The sequence below is a fragment of the Balaenoptera ricei genome, chromosome 19, assembly GCF_028023285.1.
Source record: "Balaenoptera ricei isolate mBalRic1 chromosome 19, mBalRic1.hap2, whole genome shotgun sequence".
Lineage (NCBI taxonomy): Eukaryota > Metazoa > Chordata > Mammalia > Artiodactyla > Balaenopteridae > Balaenoptera > Balaenoptera ricei.
Window position 1 is genome coordinate 715,848 of NC_082657.1, and position 22,018 is coordinate 737,865.

Sequence of the window (22,018 nt, forward strand, 5' to 3'; positions counted from 1 at the left end):
TGCACGCAGCAACAAAGACCCACGCAGCCAAAAATAAATAAATAAATAAATAAGATATACAGCATTAAAAAATGCTCAAAATCACAAATCTCTAGGGAAATGCAATTAAAACCAATTAAAACCTCACTGAGATAGCACTACTCACTTATTAAAAGGGCTGACATTAACGATTGGCATGGATGTTGAGAAACTGGAACTCTCCTACAGTTTTGATGGGAATGAAAATGGGAAGTCATTTTAGACCAGTTTCTTAATTTCATCAGGAGTTACACGTTCATCTACCCAGTGATTCAGACACTGCACTCAGTTATCAATAAAAAAGAAACATAATCCACATAAAGAACTGATGCAAATGTTTGTAGCAGCTTTATTTTCAAGAGTGAAAACCTAGAAATAACCTAAATGCCCATAAAAAGATGAATGGGTAAACTAACAATGGTACATCCAGATAAGAATGCTACTCATCAAAAAATAAAGAGATGAGCTATTTGTTTATATCACTGATGAATCTCAAATAATTATGAAACAAAGGAATTCAGAAGAAAAACCCAGTAAACAGTTGATTCCAATCAGATAAATTCAAAAAAATGCAAAGGTATCTATTCTAAGGGAAAGTACATCAATGATTACCTGGAGAGGTGGGAAGGGCAAGGAGAGATAGTAATAGGACATGAGGCAAATATGGGCATTATCAGAACTCTGGTGATGGTTTCGAGGTTCATACCTAGGTGAAAACTTATTAACTTGTAATACTTCAAACATATGCAGTTTAGTACATGTGAATTATACTTTATTATAGCTTTAAAAATTGTCTCAAGATGAAAAAATCTGTATTTCTCACTCTTTTTGGAAAATAGGTTTGGCAACCGTATACTGAATCCACCAACTCTCTCCTTGTGCCCTCTGGGGATCAGTCTTCCCTCAGTGGTAGCAAATATGGAGAGCAATGAAGTCCATTTCTACCTGAGTCAACAGGCATGCTGCCTAGATCACAAGAGCCACATCCCCTTTTCTCTTTCTTTCCTGCCTCTGCAGTAAGGACCTTGAAGTAAAATTCACTGGAATCAGTGTATAAACTGATCCTGCACAGTCAATGTCACAGAATCTGGATACACTTTTAGAAGAGGCACATTCCATCCAGTTGGCTGCAATGTCCTCCTCTCCCTATTAAACCGGAGTTTCTGCACCAATTATGGTTTCCCCCAGACCCAATGGTCGGAAATATAGTTCTCTGTAGACTTGGGGAATACACGCCCTTCAACAGTGCCTCAATACCCTATAATCTCTAATTTGAATAAGGGAAAAAAATTCATGCCCTCAGAAGCACTTGAGGTGAGATTCAATTCAGACCAATGGCCCCTCAGTTTTCTCCACTGCCCCTATACTGAACAAGGAAATTGCACATTCCCTGTACTTCTATGCCTTTCTCTCATGTAAACTCTGCAATCATCAGAAGGATTTGCTCATAAAAGATTTCCCACATTTAGTGCACTCTTAAGGCCTTTCTCCAGTGTGACCTCTCTCATGACAATGCAGTTTGGAGGCGTTAATAAAAGATTTCCCACATTCACTGCACTTAAAAGGCCTTTCTCCACTGTGAACTCTCTGATGATAATAGAGGTTGGAGCTACGAGTAAAAGATTTACCACATTCAGTGCACTTATAAGGCCTTTCTCCAGTATGAGCTCTCTGGTGTATAATGAGGATATTTCTTTGGACAAATGATTTCCCACAATCACTGCACTCATAAGGCCTTTCTCCACTGTGAGCACTCTGATGATAACGAAGGCTAGAGTTGCTGGCAAAGGATTTCCAACATTCACTGCACTGATAAGGCTTCTCTCCAGTGTGACTTCTCAGATGTGCACGGAGGAGGTAATTAGTGGTATAAGATTTCCCACATTTGGTGCATTTGTAAGGCCTTTCTCCAGTATGAATTCTACGATGATAACGGAGGGTGGAGCTAGCGGTATAAGATTTCCCACATTCACTGCACTCATAAGGCTTCTCTCCAGTGTGACTTCTCTGATGAACACGGAAGAGGTAATTAGTAATAAAAGATTTCCCACATTTGGTGCATTTGTAAGGCCTTTCTCCAGTATGAATTCTACGATGATAACGAAAGCTAGAGTTGCTGGTAAAGGATTTCCAACATTCACTGCACTGATAAGGCTTCTCTCCAGTGTGACTTCTCAGATGTGCACGGAGGAGGTAATTAGTGGTATAAGATTTCCCACATTTGGTGCATTTGTAAGGCCTTTCTCCAGTATGATTTCTACGATGATAACGAAGGCTAGAGTTTCTGGTAAAGGATTTCCAACATTCACTGCACTGATAAGGCTTCTCTCCAGTGTGACTTCTCAGATGTGCACGGAGGAGGTAATTAGTGGTATAAGATTTCCCACATTTGGTGCATTTGTAAGGCCTTTCTCCAGTATGATTTCTACGATGATAATGAAGGCTAGAGTTTCTGGTAAAGGATTTCCAACATTCACTGCACTGATAAGGCTTCTCTCCAGTGTGACTTCTCAGATGTGCACGGAGGAGGTAATTAGTGGTATAAGATTTCCCACATTTGGTGCATTTGTAAGGCCTTTCTCCAGTATGAATTCTACGATGATAACGGAGGGTGGAGCTAGCGGTATAAGATTTCCCACATTCACTGCACTGATAAGGCTTCTCTCCAGTGTGACTTCTCAGATGTGCACGGAGGAGATAATTAGTGGTATAAGATTTCCCACATTTGGTGCATTTGTAAGGCCTTTCTCCTGTGTGAACACTCTGGTGTTCAATAAGCCTACACTTACTCTGAAAAGATTTCCCACACTCACTACATCCATAAAGACTTTCTCCTGTGTGAATTCTCTGGTGTTGAATGAAGCTATTCCTAAGGATAAAGGATTTCCCACATTTGCTACACTTATAAGGCTTTTCTCCAGAATGAAATCTATAATGATTACACAGATCATTGATAGAGGTAAAGGATTTCCCACATTCACTGCACTCATAAGGCCTTTCTCCTGTGTGAACTCTCTGATGATAATGGAGGTTGGAGCTAGTTTTAAAAGCCTTCCCACATTCACTGCACTTATAAGGCCTTTCTCCTGTGTGTGATCTCTGATGACATCTGAGGGCAGACCTAGACATAAAAGATTTCCCACAGTCACTGCACTCATGAGGCCTCTCTCCAGAATGAACTCTCTGATGATAACGGAGGGCACTGATACTGGTAAAGGATTTCACGCATTTGCTGCACCGCATATAAGGCCTTTTTCCAGAATGAACCCCCTGATGATAACAAAAGTTGGATTTAGAGGTAAAAGATTTCCCACATTCACTGCATGTATAAGGCCATTCACTAGAATGAATTCTCTGATGGTAACGAAGAATAGCAGGAGTAATAAAAGATTTCCCACATTCACTGCACTCATAAGGCCTTTCTCCAGTGTGAGTGCTTTGATGATAATGGAGGTTAGAGGTACTGGTAAAAGATTTCCCACATTCACTGCACTCATAAGGCCTTTCTCCAGTGTGAACTCTTTGATGATAATGGAAGTTAGAATTAGTGGTAAAAGATCTCCCACATTCGTTGCACTCATAAGGTCTTTCTCCTGTGTGAGATTTCTGATGATATCTGAGGGCAGGCCTAGAGAAAAAAGATTTCTCACATTCATTGCACTCATAAGGCCTTTCTCCTGTGTGATATCTATGATGAGAAATGAATGCAGACCTAGACATAAAAGATTTGCCACATTCACTGCACTCATAAGGCCTTTCTCCAGAATGAACTCTCTGATGATATCGGAAAGCACCGGTAGATGTAAAAGACTTCCCACATTCACTGCATTTATAAGGCCTTTCTCCTGTGTGAGATCTCTGATGAGAACGGAGGGTGCCATTAGTGGTAAAGGACTTCCCACATTCACTGCACTCATAAGGCCTTTCTCCTGTGTGAGATCTCTGATGATAAATGAGGGCAGACCTACAGGTAAAAGATTTCACACAGTCACTACACTTATAAAACCTTTCTCCAGAAAAAACTCTCTTATGTCGAATGAACACAGAGCTATGGGAAAAAGACTTTGCACAGTCACTGCACACAGAACTGTTTTCTCCACTGTGCAATCTCTGGGGATAAATGACGACACACTTGTGAGTTAAAGATTTCCCACATTTGCTGCACTTGTCCTGTCCTGAGCCAGTATAAATTTTTTGATGTTGACTGATGGTTGAGCTTTGTCTAAAGGATTTGTCACTTCTGCTAAACACATGAAGCCTTTCTCTAGTGTGGACTCTCAGGTGCATAACAAATGTGGATTTGTACCTGAATGTTTTCCCACATTCACTGCACACAAAACACTGTCTTTCAGTGTAGACACACCGGTCCTGAACAAGTGTGTGTTTGGGGCTGAGGGCTTTCTTGCATTCTCTCCAGGTGTGATGATTTTTCCTGCCTTGTGAAGTTGACCCACACTGGGTGATTTTGCTTGGCTTCTCCACAGTATGAGTGGCCTGTTGCTGCAGATGTCCCACGCTGGCCAGGATTCTCCTAGAAGTAAGAGGCTTCTGTGACACTTGGAATCTGTGGCTCCTGAAAAATGAAGCCCTGTGTACAATGTTATTCAAAGGCATATAAAATTTTGTTGCACATGCCCCACATCTCAACAGTTTATGGCTGTGTTGTGTTCCCTGATGCTCGGCCAACTGGAAAATATCTCTCAAGACTGGACCACACATCTCACAGGGGTGTGTCTTCTGGGAAAATGGAGCTGCCTTAGGAGACCCAGCCTGTGACACTGCTACAGGAACAGTTTCTTTACAGGGTGTCTCCTCACCTTCTGCTCCACAGCAGCAACCTGAATGCAAAGAAACACTTGTGAAGTACACATTGACTCCATAGAGAGGGGGTTAACTCACCACAAATGTGCAGCTGTCTCATCTAAGAATGAATCTTTTCAAGCAAATGGGATACTTTTCAAGACAGGGAGTTGGAAATCAGTTTAAGCAGCAGCTGCTGTGCATTCCTGGGTCCTTACAATATGAAAATGGTAGAGACCTCAACAGGGGAAGGATACAAAAATAGGGTGTGACGTAAGGAAGAGAAGCAGGGTCTAGTGCTTGTTTCTCTGACCACAGCTTCCTGCAGGACCTTTTCTACTGCTGATGTGAAGCACAGTAGAAGGGTGTGATCAAGGCCGTGAAACCACAATCACAAGAGATTATGTGCTTTTCGAGGTCAATTTAAGCATTTGTTCACACCTCATAGCAGAAGATATGAAAAGCAAGGTTACAGAGTAATAGAGAAAGGGTGGTGAGAGAAATGGGTGAGATGTGGAATCCAGAGAGGTAGAGATTATCACTGGGCTGGAAATCACAGTAGAAATGACAAAGTAGTTGAACTGACAGGTTGGCAAAAGGTCAAAAGTGGAGGAATAAAGGTAGAAATGTGGTGTGGCCACTGGCAATGGCACCAAAATTCTCATTGAACAAGGACAGGTTCCTGGTATAGTCTTTTTTTTTTTTAAAGAGTATATATATATATATATATATATATATATATATATATATATATTGATTGGCTGTGTTAGGTCTTCATTGCTGCACACAGGCTTTTTCTCTAGTTGCGGTGAGTGGAGGCTGCTCTTCGTTGCGGTGCGCAGGCTTCTCATTGTGGTGGCTTCTCTTGTTGCGGAGCACAGGCTCTAGGCACATGTGCTTCAGTAGTTGTGGCGCACAGGCTCAGTAATTGTGGCTCGTGGGCTCTAGACTGCAGACTCAGTAGTTGTGACGCACGGGCTTAGCTGCTCTGTGGCATGTGGGATCTTCCTGGACCAGGGCTGAAACCTGCGTCCCCTGCCTTGACAGGCGGATTTTTAACCACTGCACCACCAGGGAAGTCCCTAGGTTCCTGGTATATTCTTAACACGGCCCTTATGTCACACTCTCCCCAGCTGTAATTCACCAGAATCAGGCCCACTCTGAGCCCACCTTGCCATGGCTAGAGCCATGTCCATCCCATGATTCACAAAGGACGCTTCTAAGAGTCCTTTACCTTACTTTGCCCTAAGCCCTAACTGTGCAACTACCTGGGACCAAGCACTGAAGGAAAAAGGACAAGTGAATGGCCAGCACTGTCCCAGAGCAACTCAGCACACAGCAGACCCAAGAAAGAGTACAAGGTGAGTGACGTCAACAAAACAGTAGAATAGGAGACACCACCCTTCACCACCAATGAGAAATAACTAATCAGCTATCCATGAAGGAATTAATTAGCCCTGGAAGGCTCAAGAGTCCAATTAAGAACCCACTACAGCAGAGTGGAGCATAAAAAAAAGGAGTATGCACACAGAAAGGATCGCTGGAGAGACTGTCTTAGCAGAGACATCTGGAGATGACTAGGAAATGGAGGCCGGGCTATCACTGGACTACCTCTATCAGCCACAGGTTGGGTGCCACTGCAGTCCCAAGTGGCCTGCGCTGCAGAAGACCCCTGTTGCCTGCTCTACAGCGGACACTGGAGCTTTCACCACTGAGTTATCCAACAACCATGGCCATAGTGGATGCTCTGGTGAGTATGAAGCTACTGGGCCAGCCCTCACTTGGACCTGCTGTGCCGATCCAGGATCAGGGCTGCCACACCCTCCAACCCTGTACATGTCCTGGAACCAGAGGTGCTGTGCCTGCTGTGTGTGTCCACATTCCAGACCCTGACTCCAAAACTACACCATGTACTCTGGTGTCTCAGGCACTGGAGACAACTTCACTATAGAGAAGCCAGATCCACAGACCCACAGCCATTGTCTACATGTACAGCCAGACACAGACTCCATGGCTGCTCCCTGCATAGCCACACATCACAAACCAAAGCCAAGGGCTTCCCTGGTGGCACAGTGGTTAAGAATCTGCCTACCAATGCAGGAGACACGGGTTCAAGCCCTGATCCAGGAAGATCCCACATGCCATGGAGCAACTAAGCCCATGTGCCACAACTACTGAGCTTGCGCTCTAGAGCCCACAAGCCACAACTACGGAGCCCGTGTACCACAACTACTGAAGCCTGTGCGCCTAGAGCCCATGCTCCACAACAAGAGAAGCCACCACAATGAGAAGCCTGCTCACTGCAACGAAGAGTAGCCCCTGCTCACCGCAACTAGAGAAAGCCCGCCCACAGCAACGAAGACCCAAGGCAGCCAAAAATAATAAATAAAATAAAATAATAATAATTTAAAAAACCCAAAGCCAAGGCTGCTGAAGGCTATCCAATGACCCAGACCCCAGTACCACTGTCACTCCACAAGTGCCTGTACACAACACCCCGGTTCTGTGGATGCTCAACAGGTACCCACATATTAGACACCAGTGCCACTACAACCAATAGGGTTCCCAAGAACCGACTGGGCACCAAGAGGGATCCCCTTGCCCACAAAGTACTCCATAGGAGAAAAAGAGATCAGGAATTCCTCAGAATCCTTCTCCACCACTTTGGACACCCACAGCCTGGTTGATTGAGGACTCCTGATATCTTTGCTGACACTGACTTCAGGTGAAGAAGCTGCACAGAGACCAACACAGCTGGGCCTTCCCCAGAGTCTGAATGACCACAGCCCAACCTTGCACCCACCACCAGTGGAGGTCTTTCCCCACCAACACTGTAATGCAAAGGGAAAAAATTACTACACCATCAAATCAGCAGACATAAATGCAAGCCTACAGGAAACACAAAAAAATCAAGGCAACATGAAACCAATACCACAGAAATACCATAATTTATCAGAAACCACACCCAAGGAAATGGAGATCTACAAATGGTCAAAGAATTCAAAATTATTGTTTGAACAAAGTTCAGTGAAGCAACAACAAAACACAGATAGACAATTCGACAAAGTAAGGTAAACAATACACAAACAAAACAAGTTGCTCAACAAAGAGACAGAAATGAAAAAGAACAAAATTGGCTGGCCGAGAATGCACTGAGGGACAGTCCCTGGCTGCCAAACCTAAGAGCTGCAGGGGACAGGTGCACCTTCATCCAGTTGCCTATAGGTACCAGCACCCACTGGGCTCATGAATGTTGGCTGAGAGGAACAACAGGATGGAGAAATCACTCCACACTTTCAACCAATGATACTGGAGTTTCTAGCATGCCCACTCTCCGAAAAGGCACTCAGATGTGAAGAATCAATAGATGAATTGATAAATGAATATGTGGGAAATGCCTATCAAATCACTGATGGGATTTTTTTTTACTTTTTTTTATTGGAGTATAATTGCTTTACAATGTTGTATTAGTTTCTGCTGTACAATAAAGTGAATCAGCTATATGTATACCTATATACCATCCCTCTTGGACCTCCCTCCCACCCCCTCCATCCCACCCACCTAGGTCATCATAGAGCACTGAGCTGAGTTTCCTGTGTTTTATAGCATGTTCCCACTAGCTATCTATTTTATGCATGTATTCTATATATGTCAATCCTAATCTCCCAATTCGTCCCACCCTCCCCTTCCCCTCAGTGTCCACATGTCCATTCTCTACGTCTACCTCTCTATTCCTGCCCTGCAAATAGGTTCATCTGTACCCATTTATGGGATTCTTAATGTGATACGACAGGCAGCTAAGAAGACGCATCAAAATAAGAAGAAATGGAGCAATACCAGATCATTATATATGTGATCACATACATACATATACATACAGACACACAACAAATAAATCCTCTTAATACTAGTAGGGTGTCAACTAACATGTGGGAAAGAAGACTGTCTCTACACTGACTGTCCTTACTGCAGTGGTTTTTCAGCAGTCGGTCTCTGAAAGAAAACCTCCTACAGGAATGAAATAGCACAACCACCTTGTGCTTTAACAGTCTGCTCTTACCCATTACCAGAATAATTTATGTGTTCTTACACCTTTAGACTTGTATGGGTATTAAAATCTTCAAGAATAATGAAAGCAACCAGAACCAAAATGGTATATATATGAAGTATATGCCTTAGGCATCTATTTTTCGACTAGATGGAAACTAGATGGAAATACTGAAGACACTTTTTTAAAAAAATTTTTATACAGCAGGTTCTTATTAATCTATTTTATACATATTAGTGTATATATGTCAATCCCAATCTCCTAATTCATCCCACCACCACCCCCCCACTTTCCTCCCTTTGTGACCATACAAATATCATATATTAACTCATATATGTGGAATCTAGAAAAATGGTACAGATGAACAGGTCTGCAAGGCACAAATAGAGATACAGATGAAGAGAACAAAAGTATGAAGACCCATTTAAATTGCAGGAAAGATGCTTTGCTTCTGTCAAAGAATTATGACTATAGGCTTAAGCTGCAGAAGTTTCTTTTATTGTACTTTTGTTCTACCTTTGTGTTCTGAATGTTCAAACATAAAATTTTTGTATTAGAAGGGGCATTTCAACAAATACCTGTTGAAAAAGAGTAGTCCCAATAATCTGATGACTTTATTTCTTGTTTACCTAAAAGTTAGTCATTTGAAAGTTTGTTTACTTTCAAGATCCTTGGTACACTCACATGTTAGGACTGATGAAAATCATTCCAAAAGAGCTATACTGGAATACATGTAGGAAATGCTTTGACTAGTTTAATATAAAACCGTACAATAAAATGGAAATTTCATATACATGCAAAAATTCTGAGTTGGTAAAATAACTTTCATCTATTGGGCATGAAGCCTGTTGGTAAAATTACTTCATTTGTTGGGCATGAAGTGTAATAAAATGATGACACTCTCCCATTTAAAACAAACAAACAAACAAATGAGCCCACAGAAATTTTGGTGCTGAAAAATACAATGAAACAAACAACAAAGCACAATGGAGAGAGTATCAACAGCCAATTTTATCAAGCAAAAGTAAAAATCTAGGAACATGAAAACAGGTGTTTCAATTATCCAGTGAGGGGGAGAAAACAGAAAAAGAATGACGTAAAGAAAGCCTATGCGGATTATGAAATATAAAGCAAAACATTATTTGTATTTTCAGAGCCCTTGAAAGATAAGACAGAAAGTGGTAGTAAGCACATTTAAAGAACCAATGGTTGAAAACTTTCTAAATCCAGGGAGAAGAGTAGATGTCCTGATGCTCACAGGTTCGATCAAAGGGAACTTCACTGAAGCACATAAAAAAACTGTCAAGGGCTTCCCTGGTGGTGCAGTGGTTGAGAATCTGCCTGCTAATGCAGGGGACACGGGTTCGAGCCCTGGTCTGGGAAGATCCCACATGCCACAGAGCAACTAAGCCCATGCGCCGCAACTACTGAGCCTGCACGTCTGGAGCCTGTGCTCTGCAACAAGAGAGGCCGCGATAGTGAGAGGCCCGTGCACCGCGATGAAGAGTGGCCCCCACTCGCCACAACTAGAGAAAGCCCTCGCACAGAAACGAAGACCCAACATAGCCAAAAATAAATAAATCAATTTATATATATAAAAAAAAAAATGTCAAAAAGCAACTACAGGGACTTCTCTTGTGGCACAGTGGTTAACACTCCACGCTCCCAATGCAGGGGGCCCAGATTGAATTTCTGGTCAGGGAACTAGATCCCACATGCATGCTCCAACCAAGAGTTCACATGCCACAACTAAGGAGCCCACGTGCAGCAACTCAGAATGCAGTGAGCCACAACTAAGGAGCCCGCCTGCTGCAACTAAGACCCAGCACAACCAAATAAATAAATAAATGTTAAAAAAAAAAAAAAGCAATTACAGAGAATTCCCTGGTGGTCCAGTGGTTAGGACTCAGCACTTTCACTGCTTGGGCCTGGGTTCAATCCCTGGTCAGGGAACAAAGATCCCACAAGCCTTGCAGTGCAGGAAAGAAAAAAAAAAAGGCAATTACATATTATTCAGTCATTAAAATAGAAAGAAATAATGCCATTTGCAGCAACATGGATGAACCTAGAGATTATCATACTAAGTCAGGTAAATCAGAGAAAAAAACAAATATGTGATATCACTTACATGTGGAATCTAAAAAAATAGTACCAATGAACTTTACATACAAAACAGACATAGACTTACAGATAAAACTTATGGTTACCAAAGGGGGAAGTGGGGGAGGGATAAATCAGGAGTATGGGATTAACAGATGGACACTACCATATATAAAATAAACAACAAGGATTTACTGTATAGTACAGGGAACCATATTCAATACCTTGTAATCAACTATAATGGAAAAGAATCGAAAAAATATATATAGATATATACATATATATCTATAACCGAATCACTTTGCTATACACCTAAAAAAAAAGCAATCACAAATGGAAAATTTTGAAAGCAAGCCATGCGGCGCAGCCAAAAAAATAAATAAACCAATAAAATAGGTCTCAAGATATATATATTTTTTTAAAGTGAAAAATTTAGAGCAATAAATGCTCACATTTAGAAAAAGAAAGACCTCAAACAACTTTATGTCTCAAGGAACTAAAGAAAGAACAAATTACACCCAACATTACCTGAAGAAAGGAAATAAGAAATATCAGAGCAGCAATAAATGAAACCAGAAATTAGAAAAAAGAGAAGATAAAGAATACAAGGAGTTCATTTTTGAAAAGATAAATAATTGACAAGCCATTAGGTACACAAAGAAAAAAGAGAAAAGACTAAAAACTACCAACACCCATTTATGATAAAAACTCTCCAGAAAGTGGGCATAGAGGGAACCTACCTCAACATAATAAAGGTCATATACAACAAACCCATAGCAAACATCATTCTCAATGGTGAAAAACTGAAAGCATTTCTTCTAAGATCAGGAACAAGACAAGGATGTCCACTCTCGCCACTGTTATTCAACATAGTTTTGGAAGTCCTAGCCACAGCAGTCAGAGAAGAAAAAGAAATAAAAGGAATCTACATTGGAAAAGAAGAAGTAAAGCTGTCATTGTTTGCAGATGACATGATACTATACAAAGAGAATCCTAAAGAAGCTACCAGAAAACTACTAGAGCTAATCCATGAATTTGGTAGAGTAGCAGGATACGAAATTAATGCACAGAAATCTCTTGCATTCCTATACACTAATGATGAAAAATCTGAAAGAGAAATTAAGGAAACACTTCCAGTTACCACTGCAACAAAAAGAATAAAATACCTAGGAATAAACCTACCTAAGGAGACAAAAGACCTGTATGCAGAAAACTATAAGACACTGATGAAAGAAATTAAAGATGATACAAACAGATGGAGAGATATATCATGTTCTTGGATTGGAAGAATCAACATTGTGAAAATGACTATACTACCCAAAGCAATCTACAGATTCAATGCAATCCCTGTCAAACTACCAATGGCATTTCTCACAGAACTAGAACAAAAAATTTCACAATTTGTATGGAAACACAAAAGACCCCGAATAGCCAAAGCAATCTTGAGAAAGAAAAATGGAACCGGAGGAATCAGGCTCTGGGATTTCAGACTATAATACAAAGCTACAGTAATCAAGACAGCATGGTACTGGCACAAAAACAGAAATATAGATCAATGGAACAGGAAAGAAAGCCCAGAGATAAACGCACGCCCATATGGTCACCTTATTTTTGATAAAGGAGGCAAGAATATACAATGTAGAAAAGACAGCCTCTTCAATAAGTGGTGCTGGGAAAACAGGACAGCTACATGTAAAAGAATGAAATTAGAACACTCCCTAACACCATACACAAAAATAAACTCAAAATGGATTAAAGTCCTAAATGTAAGGCCAGATACAACTCTTAGAGGAAAACATAGGCAGAACACTCTATGACATAAATCATAGCAAGATCCTTTTTGACCCACCTCCTAGAGAAATGGAAATAAAAACAAAAATAAACAAATGGGACCTAATGAAACTTAAAAGCTTTTGAACAGCAAAGGAAAACATAAACAAGACAAAAAGACAACCCTCAGAATGGGAGAAAGTATTTGCAAATGAAGCAACTGACAAAGGATTAATCTCCAAAATTTACAAGCAGCTCATGCCGCTCAATATCAAAAAAACAAACAACCCAATCCAAAAGTGGGCAGAAGATCTAAACAGACATTTCTCCAAAGAAGATATACAGATTGCCAACAAACACAAGAAAGGATGTTCAACGTCACTAATCATTAGAGAAATGCAAATCAGAACTACAATGAGGGGACTTCCCTGGTGGTGCAGTGGTTAAGAATCTGCCTGCCAATGCAGGGGACACGGGTTCGAGCCCTGGTGTGGGAAGATCCCACATGTCGCTGAGCAACTAAGCCTGTGCGCCACAACTACTGAGCCTGCGCTCTAGAGCCCATGAGCCACAAATACTGAAGCCCGTGCACCTAGAGACTGTGCTCCACAACAAGAGAAACCACCGCAATGAGAAGCCCGCGCACCACAACGAAGAGTAGCCCCCACTCGCCGCAACTAGAGAAAGCCCACATGCAGCAACGAAGACCCAATGCAGTCATAAATAAATAAATAATTAATTAATAATTAAAAAAAAAAAACTACAGTGAGGTATCACCTCACACCAGTCAGAATGGCCATCATCAAAAAATCTACAAACAATAAATGCTGGAGAGGGTGTGGAGAAAAGGGAACCCTCTTGCACTGTTGGTGGGAATGTAAATTGATACAGCCATTATGGAGAACAGTATGGAGCCTCCTTAAAAAACTAAAAATAGAACTACCATACGAACCAGCAATCCCACTATTGGGCATATACCTTGAGAAAACCATAATTCAAAAAAAGTCATGTATCACAATATTCATTGCAGCTCTATTTACAATAGCCAGGACGTGGAAGCAACCTCAGTATCCATCGACAGATGAATAGATAAAGATGTGACACATATATACAATGGAATATTACTCAGCCATAAAAAGAAACGAAACTGAGTTATTTGTAGTGAGATGGATGGACCTAGAGTCTCTCATACAGAGTAAAGTAAGTCAGAAAGAGAAAAACAAATACTGTACGCTAACACATATATATGGAATCTAAAAAAAAAAAAAAAGATTCTGAAGAACCCAGGGGCAGGACAGGAAATAAAGACACAGATGTAGAGAATGGACTTAAGGACACGGGGAGTGGGAAGGGTAAGCTGGGATGAAGTGACAGAATGGCATGGACATATATACACTACCAAATGTAAAATAGATAGCTAGTGGGAAGCAGCCACATAGCACAGGGAGATCAGCTCAGTACTTTGTGACCAGCTAGAGGGATGGGATAGGGATGGTGGGAGGGAGATGCAAGAGGGAGGAGATATGGGGATATATGTATTTGTATAGCTGACTCACTTTGTTATAAAGCAGAAACTAACACACCATTGTAAAGCAATTATACTCCAATAAAGATGTAAAAAAATAATAAAATTAATTTTGCAAAAAAAATCAGAAATTAAAGACACATTACAACTGATAACACAGAAACGCAAACAATCATTAGAGACTACTATGATGAGTTAAATGCCAACAAACTGCATAACCTAGAAGAAATGAATACAGTCCTATGAACAAACAACCAAGACTGAATCATGAGGGAATTCCCTGTTGGTCCAGTGATGGCACGAAAAAAAAAAAAAAAAAGAAATGAATGGGATGAAAATCCCAGGACCAGATACATTCACTGGTGAATTCTAGAAAACATTTAAAAAGAATTAGCATCAATCCTCCACAAACTTCCAAAAATTGAATAGGATCAACAACCTCCGAACTCATTTTATGAGGCCAGCATTACCCTGCTACCCAAGGACACTACATGAAAAATGCAGACCATTCATGATGAACACATAAGCAGAAATCCTCAATAAAATACTACCAAACCAAATTCAACAGCACAAGAAAAAGATAATATACCCTGATTAAGTCTGACTTACCCTTGGGATGCAAGGATGCCTCAAGGTACACAAATCAACGTATGCAATACCCCACCACCCTAGCAAGTGGAGTATAAAAATCATATGATCTTTTCATGATATAAACTCTCAACAAATTCGGTACAGAAGGAACGGACTTCACCATGATACACTCCATATAATATGACAACTCACAGCCTACTTCATATTCATGGTAGAAGCTAAAAGCTTGTTCTCTGTAAATCAGGAACAAGACAAGGACGGTCACTTTCTCATCACTTTTATTCCACAGTGTACTAAAGTCTACACAGAACAATTAGGCAACAAAAAGAAATAACAGACATTTAAATCTGAAAAGAAGCAGCAAAGTCTTCTCTGCAGATGACATGACGTTATGTATAGAAGACCTTAAAGACTCTCCCACCAAACTGTTAGAATGAATAAGCAAAATCAGAAAGCTGCAGGATACAAAATCAACATACAAAAATCACTCGCATTTCAGCACAATAACAATGGACTATCTCGAAAGAAACGAAGAAAGCAATCACAGTAATAGCATCAAGACCAATAAATACTTAGGAAGAAAGTTAACCTAGGAGTAGAAAAATGTGTACAATGAAAATCATAAAACACTAATAAAGGAAATTAGAGATGGAAACAAATGAAAATACAACCCATATTCATGGATTGGAAGAATTAGTATTGTTAAAATGGCCATAAGGGAATTCCCTGGCAGTCCAGTGGTTAGGACTCCGTGCACTCACTCACTTCCGAGGGCCCAGGTTCAATCCCAGGTCGGGGAACTAAGATCCCAAAAGCCTGACTTTACTGGTGACGCAGTGGTTAAGAATCCACCTGCCAATGCAGGGGACACGAGTTCGAGCCCTGGTCCAGGAAGATCCCACATCCTGTGGAGCAACTAAGCCCGTGTGCCACAGCTACTGAAGCCCACGTGCCTAGAGCCCATGCTCCACCACAAGAGAAGTCACCGCAATGAGAAACCCGAGCACCACAACGAAGAGTAGCTCCCGCTCGCCGCAACTAGAGAAAGACCGCATGAAGCAACGAAGACCCAACGCAGCCAAAAATAAATAAATAAATCAATAAATTTACACAATAGCAAGGACTGGGGATGCAGGAGAGAAAAGATGACAGTGCAAATACCGCAGTCTTCTACCTACCACAACAACTACACAGAATACTGGGGAAGCAAGCTGTCCCTACACCACATGGGTGGACAGAACACGTCCTTCGGAAAGGGGGGTGAGGGTGAGGCAGGATACAGAGCCTAGCCCAGGTCACTGGGGAGGGTGAGGGTCTTACCCAGCGAGGATATAAGTTCGTAGCTCTCCAGCATCACACTGAGGTACAGGCGTCTCTGAGCCTCATCAAGAAGCCTCCACTCCCCCCAGGAGAAGCGCACAGCAACATCCGGAAAGGTCACACCACCCTGTCATGAAGGGGAGAGATGAAAGCTTGAACATTCTCCCTCTGAGAACCCACGATCCATCTCCTCATATATCTATTCCAGTCATCCTCCACCAGAGATCCCCACCTGAGAGAGGATGCCAGGCCCTGGTGCAAGTGATGCCCTCTGTCTCCTCACAGCCCATTAATCACTTTCTTCAGTCCTCAGCATAACAGGTAGGGGGGCACATAGATGCCATCTAAGCTCTGGGCTAGACCTGCAATGTCCCGTCCCTCCAGCCAAGCAATTTCCCTGGGGTCTCTCAAATTGTGGGAATCCAGGCACAGCCAAATGTAAGCTCATGCTTCACCGGTAAAGCCTCAACATCAGGGCTTGGGGACCATCAGCTCCCACTTCCTCTCCATGTGCACATCATTCTGTAGATGACATTTCTCTCACAATTTCAGACCCTACAGTTGCGCTTCCATAGCACTGCCACATCCCTGCACCACACCATAGAATTCTCCCTGAACATACCCACACATTTGGCGCTTGGCATCCAGAGAGGGCTTAAGAAATTCAAACAAGATTCGGTACAACCCCAGTCCTCTGATGGATCCAACACCAGAGTAAGCCACAAACGCTGCTTAGAAGATTTCCCCAACTGCCTCTAATCCTTGCTTCAGTATCAGCCACCCAGAACCACGTGTGAATTTCATATTCCCTCAACTCTCTTCAACTTTTTTACTGCCAGTTTTGCCCCTTCAGCAGCCACAACACTCCTCTTTGTCTCCACTCAACCTTTGTAAAAAAAAAAACAAAAACAAAAAAACCCCAGTCCTAAATATCTCCCTGCCAGGCACAGTGACCCACAAATGACGACATTTGCCACAGGCCGTATCCACTAGCAAGCCTCAAACGTCCCAGACCCCGTCAAAGCTCACCACAAAATTCTGGAGAAGCCACATAGTAGTAATACTAAATAAGCAACAGCCCCAGTCTCACTGCCTTCTTGTCTCAATTACTCCTAAGTCTCCTCAGCCGTCACTTGTCCACTCATCCCATGGAAACCTCGGCCTCCCACCAGATCAACCTCTCTCCCATACCGTTCCCACTGCCACTTCTCTACCTCACTTGGGTTTTCAATGCCCAGCAAACCCAACCAGGCCCTGAGCCAGAGAACCACTCCTTAGCACACAGCAGTCTTTCTGACCTACTAATACCGTGGCCACTATAACCTGCATCCCCCCTAAATGTGAGACAGCTCCACCCTGGTCCACACAGTAGACATCACTTTTGAAAGTTTCCATTCCTGAACGCCTTCCCCCGTTTTCCAGACCTGCCTGTCCAGCTGCCCACTTGTTGCCTACACTCACTCTTCTCTGAAACATCTCAGACTCTTTAACAGAGCCAAAACAATCTTGTGATATTTCCAAGGAAAACTAACCTGCTGCTAACGTCCCCATCCAGTTGATGAAGCTTTCATCCCTTCATCTAATAGGGCCAAAAACCGTCCGGTCATCCATCACTACTTCCTTTCTGTCATCAGCAACACCCACAATTTGGCTTGGCCCTTCTCCAAAATTGGATCCAGAACTTATCACACTCCAGGACAGTCACTCTGGTCCATCAACACTCACCTAGGCTATTGCAATTAATCTTCCCGTGTTTCCTGCCTACCCCCTTACTCTCATAGTCTTATCTCTTGTCTGCAACTAGTTGTAGCCTCTTTTGATCTGAGGAAGACCACCTCCCACCTGCGATTCAAACCTCATATTACTTGTATAACAGATGGCCAACTTCTCAAGCAGCAACACTGCAGGCTTGACTCTGGCCTCGCTGCATCTTGTTTCTAACAGAAAGGACAGAGTTGCTGTACCCCGGTCCCGACCTCCAACCTTTCCGTGTATCCTCCTCTCCGCCTGTAACCCTCTTCTACACGCGACCACACACTGTCTGTCGGAAACAGAACTCCACCCACGATCGCCTCACCGTCCTGGACACCGCGGCCGGGGCTAAGGGCAAGTGAGCAGGCGCCCCGCACTGGGGGCTTCAGTGTCTGGTGGGGTGAGGGCGGTGAGGACCCAGAGAACAAGCGTTTACCTGAGGCGGGTCCCTCAGCGCCGCCGCCATCGGATTCTGTGGTCTCAGAGGACCGGGAACGGCGGTCCTTATCACGGGTCTGGCGCGCGGCACCCCGGGCTGCATCGCCGAACCTGACACGCCTCTGTGCAGCGGGGACGCAGCCTCCTCTCGGACCTTCCCGTTCCCGACCAGCGAGCCAACGGGAGAGACGCCAAAATAAGCGCGACTTGGCTGGCTAGGCGGTGTCCCCTTCCTCCCTCACTACTCCGTGAGGACAACCACCCCCGACAGAGGACAACAGTATCCGAGCACAGTTCCCTGCTGCGCTGGACCCCCCACCAAGCAAAATGATCGCCAGGACAGGATGTCGGAAGTCCCGCCCGTGAGGCATGCTCACTCGGGGAAAGCCCTCATCCTGATCCCTCATTGGTTCATGCCTGGTGTCTCTGTGCCTAGGCTCTTCCGGGTAATATTGTTCTCAGAGCTCTGGAGACCTCAGGGAAGGGTGTTCTCCATCCTTACCGCCAGAACGTTGGCTGGGAGGTACCCCTAGGAATGCGGGAGAAATGATGCTCCTACCCAGAGGGAGGGGCTTTGCTCCTTGTGAAAGGCATGAAGAGACGTTGTTTTAGACTCCTTGAAGTTCAGCCTGCTCTCAGAGGACAAGTCTATTATTTTAGACGTTTCCAAATTCTACTACTGTGTGGGCAGAGAATGTTGCCCCCCCATTCCACTTATAAAAGGATCAAGCCAGCCCCCACTGCAGCCGTTCCCCAAAGGTGTGCCCTGAGGGGAAATCAGGATGGAGAAAGGCAGGAAGCATTCTGTGATTTGGACAATGACCCTTAATAGTTAAGATGCATATCTAAGGACCAATTTCAAGGAACCCAGATTCTTGCATCTTCTCATACACAGAAAAGCACTGAAATCATTAACTTGAGTTGTCTGTTCTTTGTGATTACCAGCAATCCCTTAATGTTCGACTACCTGTTTTTTCCAGAAAAAAAAAAAACAACAAAAAAAAACCTCCTCTATATCCTGGATTCTCCCTTATGGAGCAGTTCCTCAGAGCGATCTGAAAGGTTGTCTCCAGAGCTATAGTCCTGAGTAAGATCCCTGAATAAAACTAGAAACTTTTAGGTTGTGTGTTCCTCTTCAGTCCACAACTGAGGTAAGCGGCACATCATTCGACAGAGCCATTCAGACATAAATGAGTAAATACATAGCTGGAAAATTGATGTTACTGCTCTCAAATACTTGTAGCCTGAAGCATTAGAGTCACTTTTGTGAGTTTCAGTGTGATTGGTTAAGAACAATAGAAAAGATCCCATTCAGGTCCTGACTGGCAAGAAAGAAAAGGGACATGTTAAAAACAAAAAAAACTTCAATCCCGGGTTTCAGAACCAAAAAAAAAAAAAAAAAAAAAATCAACTGAGTAAATTTTTAAAATATAATTGGCTTTAGTGATTGGTTCAGGAATCAAGCGTCATCCCATCTAACGAGTAGAGGGGAGCTCCAAAGGGCTACAGAACGGGAAAGGTTTTTTTAAGGTACAACAAGGAAGTAATCAATAAAAAAGATGATTTCAGGCTTAGGTAACCTACCTATGGGGAATGGAAAGGGTCTATGTGCCAGATTACCTCATCTTCCCTTGGGGGGATGGAGATGGCCCCATGTGACAGATTACCTCATTGGTGCCAACCAGAAAATTCTTAACTGGTTAAGGCTACATTCCCAGGGAAAGTTGAAGCTTCAATTAGGTTAGGTATCAAGGCCCAGTTTTGTGTCATGGCCTATCATAAGTAATGATACCAGGTCTGCTTCTGGTTCCACACAAAACCTCTCTCTTGCCTGCATAGTTAGGGATTGTTTCACTCATTGAGGAACACTTTTATCCATGTAATACTTTTTATCCATATCCCCAGATACATGCAATTCCTCTTAGGAATCAAACAAAAAGCAACTTAATTGATGCTATTTTGGGTACCACACAGAAGCTGTGATTTTTCAGTTGGAGTACATATGCAAAAGGTAGCACCTGAACCCTGAAATAAAAGGGTATCCGAACCCCATGATCTCATCTTTCTGCTAGGAAGTGATGATTATTTTTGCAGGCCCTGGTATGACATTTTGTATGTGGAGTTGAGATTATCACAGAAAAACAATTGCAAAGTGTGCATTTCAGAAAGAAGTTAATAATGTTTATGTAGTTCTTTAAAGACAGTAGCAGAAATAGCTCTAAGGACACATCAGTAAAGGGTGAAAAAATTTGAAACATGTTTAGAAGAAAGCTCTGTGAAGTCAAAAATGATAGAATCAAGCTGAGCATGTGATTGTCCTAAACATTAATAATTGTGTGAATTTTGTCTCCAAAATGTGATTCTTTCATTCCTGAAAACATGGAGCAATACTACTTGGCAGTGATAGTTAAAGAGGAAAAAAAAAAAAAAAAAAGAGGACATTAAGAGTACCTGGAATAGGGACTTCCCTGGCAGTCCATGGGTTCAATCCCTGGTCAGGAAGGAACTCAGATCCTGCATGCTGCACGGTGCACGAAAAAAAAAAAAAAGTGCCTGGAATAGTAAAAATAAGAGAGAAATTGAGGTGTCATGTTTATTCACTGCTCTAACAAATGATCATTGGGCACACACTGGATTTTCAGGAACTTTTCCTAGGTGCATGGGAGAAATTCAGGCACAGGAGAAACAAAGATCCTGCCTTTGTGCAGCTTCTATTATGTTTAAGGAAAACACAAGAAACATGAAATAAGAAATACTAAATTATATAGCATGTTAGAATATGGCAGTTGCAATGGAAACAAGGAGAGAAGGCGATTTTGCTGAGCAGAGGGAATGGGATGTAATATTACACGGAGCAGTAAGGAAGGACTCCTTAATAAGAGCACCACTGAGCAAGGATGAGCCCTGTGAGGTTTTATGTTGCTGTTGTTCTATTAAAAGATAAGTGAGGTACATTAAAATTTTGAGTAGATCATTTGAGCAAACATCAGTTCAAACTGGACAGCCCCAAACCAAACTAGGGGAAAGACTTTTGCAGAGCAGGAAGGGAAACAAAGCAAGGAAATTATTTGATTGGCTCTCGCTTAAGGCATAGCCTTATTTGGGAAAGCCTAGTGGGCTGTTTGTAATCAGTTGTTCTTAAATTTCTATTTCTTCCCTTGGAGGCATTTACAAGAATTTACTCTGGTTCAGGTTTCCCTTTGCTTACAAGGCTGTTAAAACATTGGAGCCACCTCAGTCTAATGGCTTCCTTGTTTAATTACAGTTCCAAGCAAAAGAAGCAGGTGGCTACGTGGTTTCAGTGTGTGGGGCTCCCACAGGTGTCCTCAGGGGGTCCAGTGCTTTTAGCCATTAGCCTGCTTGGCTCACTGCAGAGACTCTCAGTGGGTGTCCATTAGAAAACTTAACTCTGCTTCTCTCTTAGAGTCTGCAGATCTACAGCCCCGCGGACTGGGGCTGAGAGGCAGGCAGCCTGGCCTTCCTGATACAACTTCTCAGTTTCATCTCTGCACTGACCCTATCCATCAGCATCACCTAGGGACCCATTAGAAATGCTAATTCTCAGTTCAGAACTCAGACCTATTGACAGACACCTTGGGAGAAAGGCCCAAGTACCAGTGTTTTAAGAAGCCTCCAGGGGCAACACACCATTGTAA

General features: G+C 42.6%; 1 protein-coding gene across 2 annotated transcripts; it reads right to left on the reverse strand.

Annotated features, from left to right (window-relative positions):
• Positions 1 to 490: 490 nt before the first annotated feature.
• LOC132353121 (zinc finger protein 585A-like) lies at positions 491 to 20,882 on the reverse strand. Of its 2 annotated transcripts, none has more exons than XM_059904056.1 (3): positions 20,814 to 20,882; positions 16,173 to 16,299; positions 491 to 4,856 (listed from the first exon to the last, which is right to left on the reverse strand). In XM_059904056.1, exons 2-3 carry the CDS (start codon positions 16,204 to 16,206, stop codon positions 1,495 to 1,497), a joined length of 3,396 nt encoding a protein of 1,131 aa, XP_059760039.1. In that variant the 5' UTR covers positions 16,207 to 16,299; positions 20,814 to 20,882; the 3' UTR covers positions 491 to 1,494. The 2 variants fall into 2 exon arrangements, with proteins under 2 accessions (XP_059760039.1, XP_059760038.1); XM_059904055.1 differs by lacking the exon at positions 20,814 to 20,882 and adding an exon at positions 18,361 to 18,689.
• Positions 20,883 to 22,018: the final 1,136 nt, after the last annotated feature.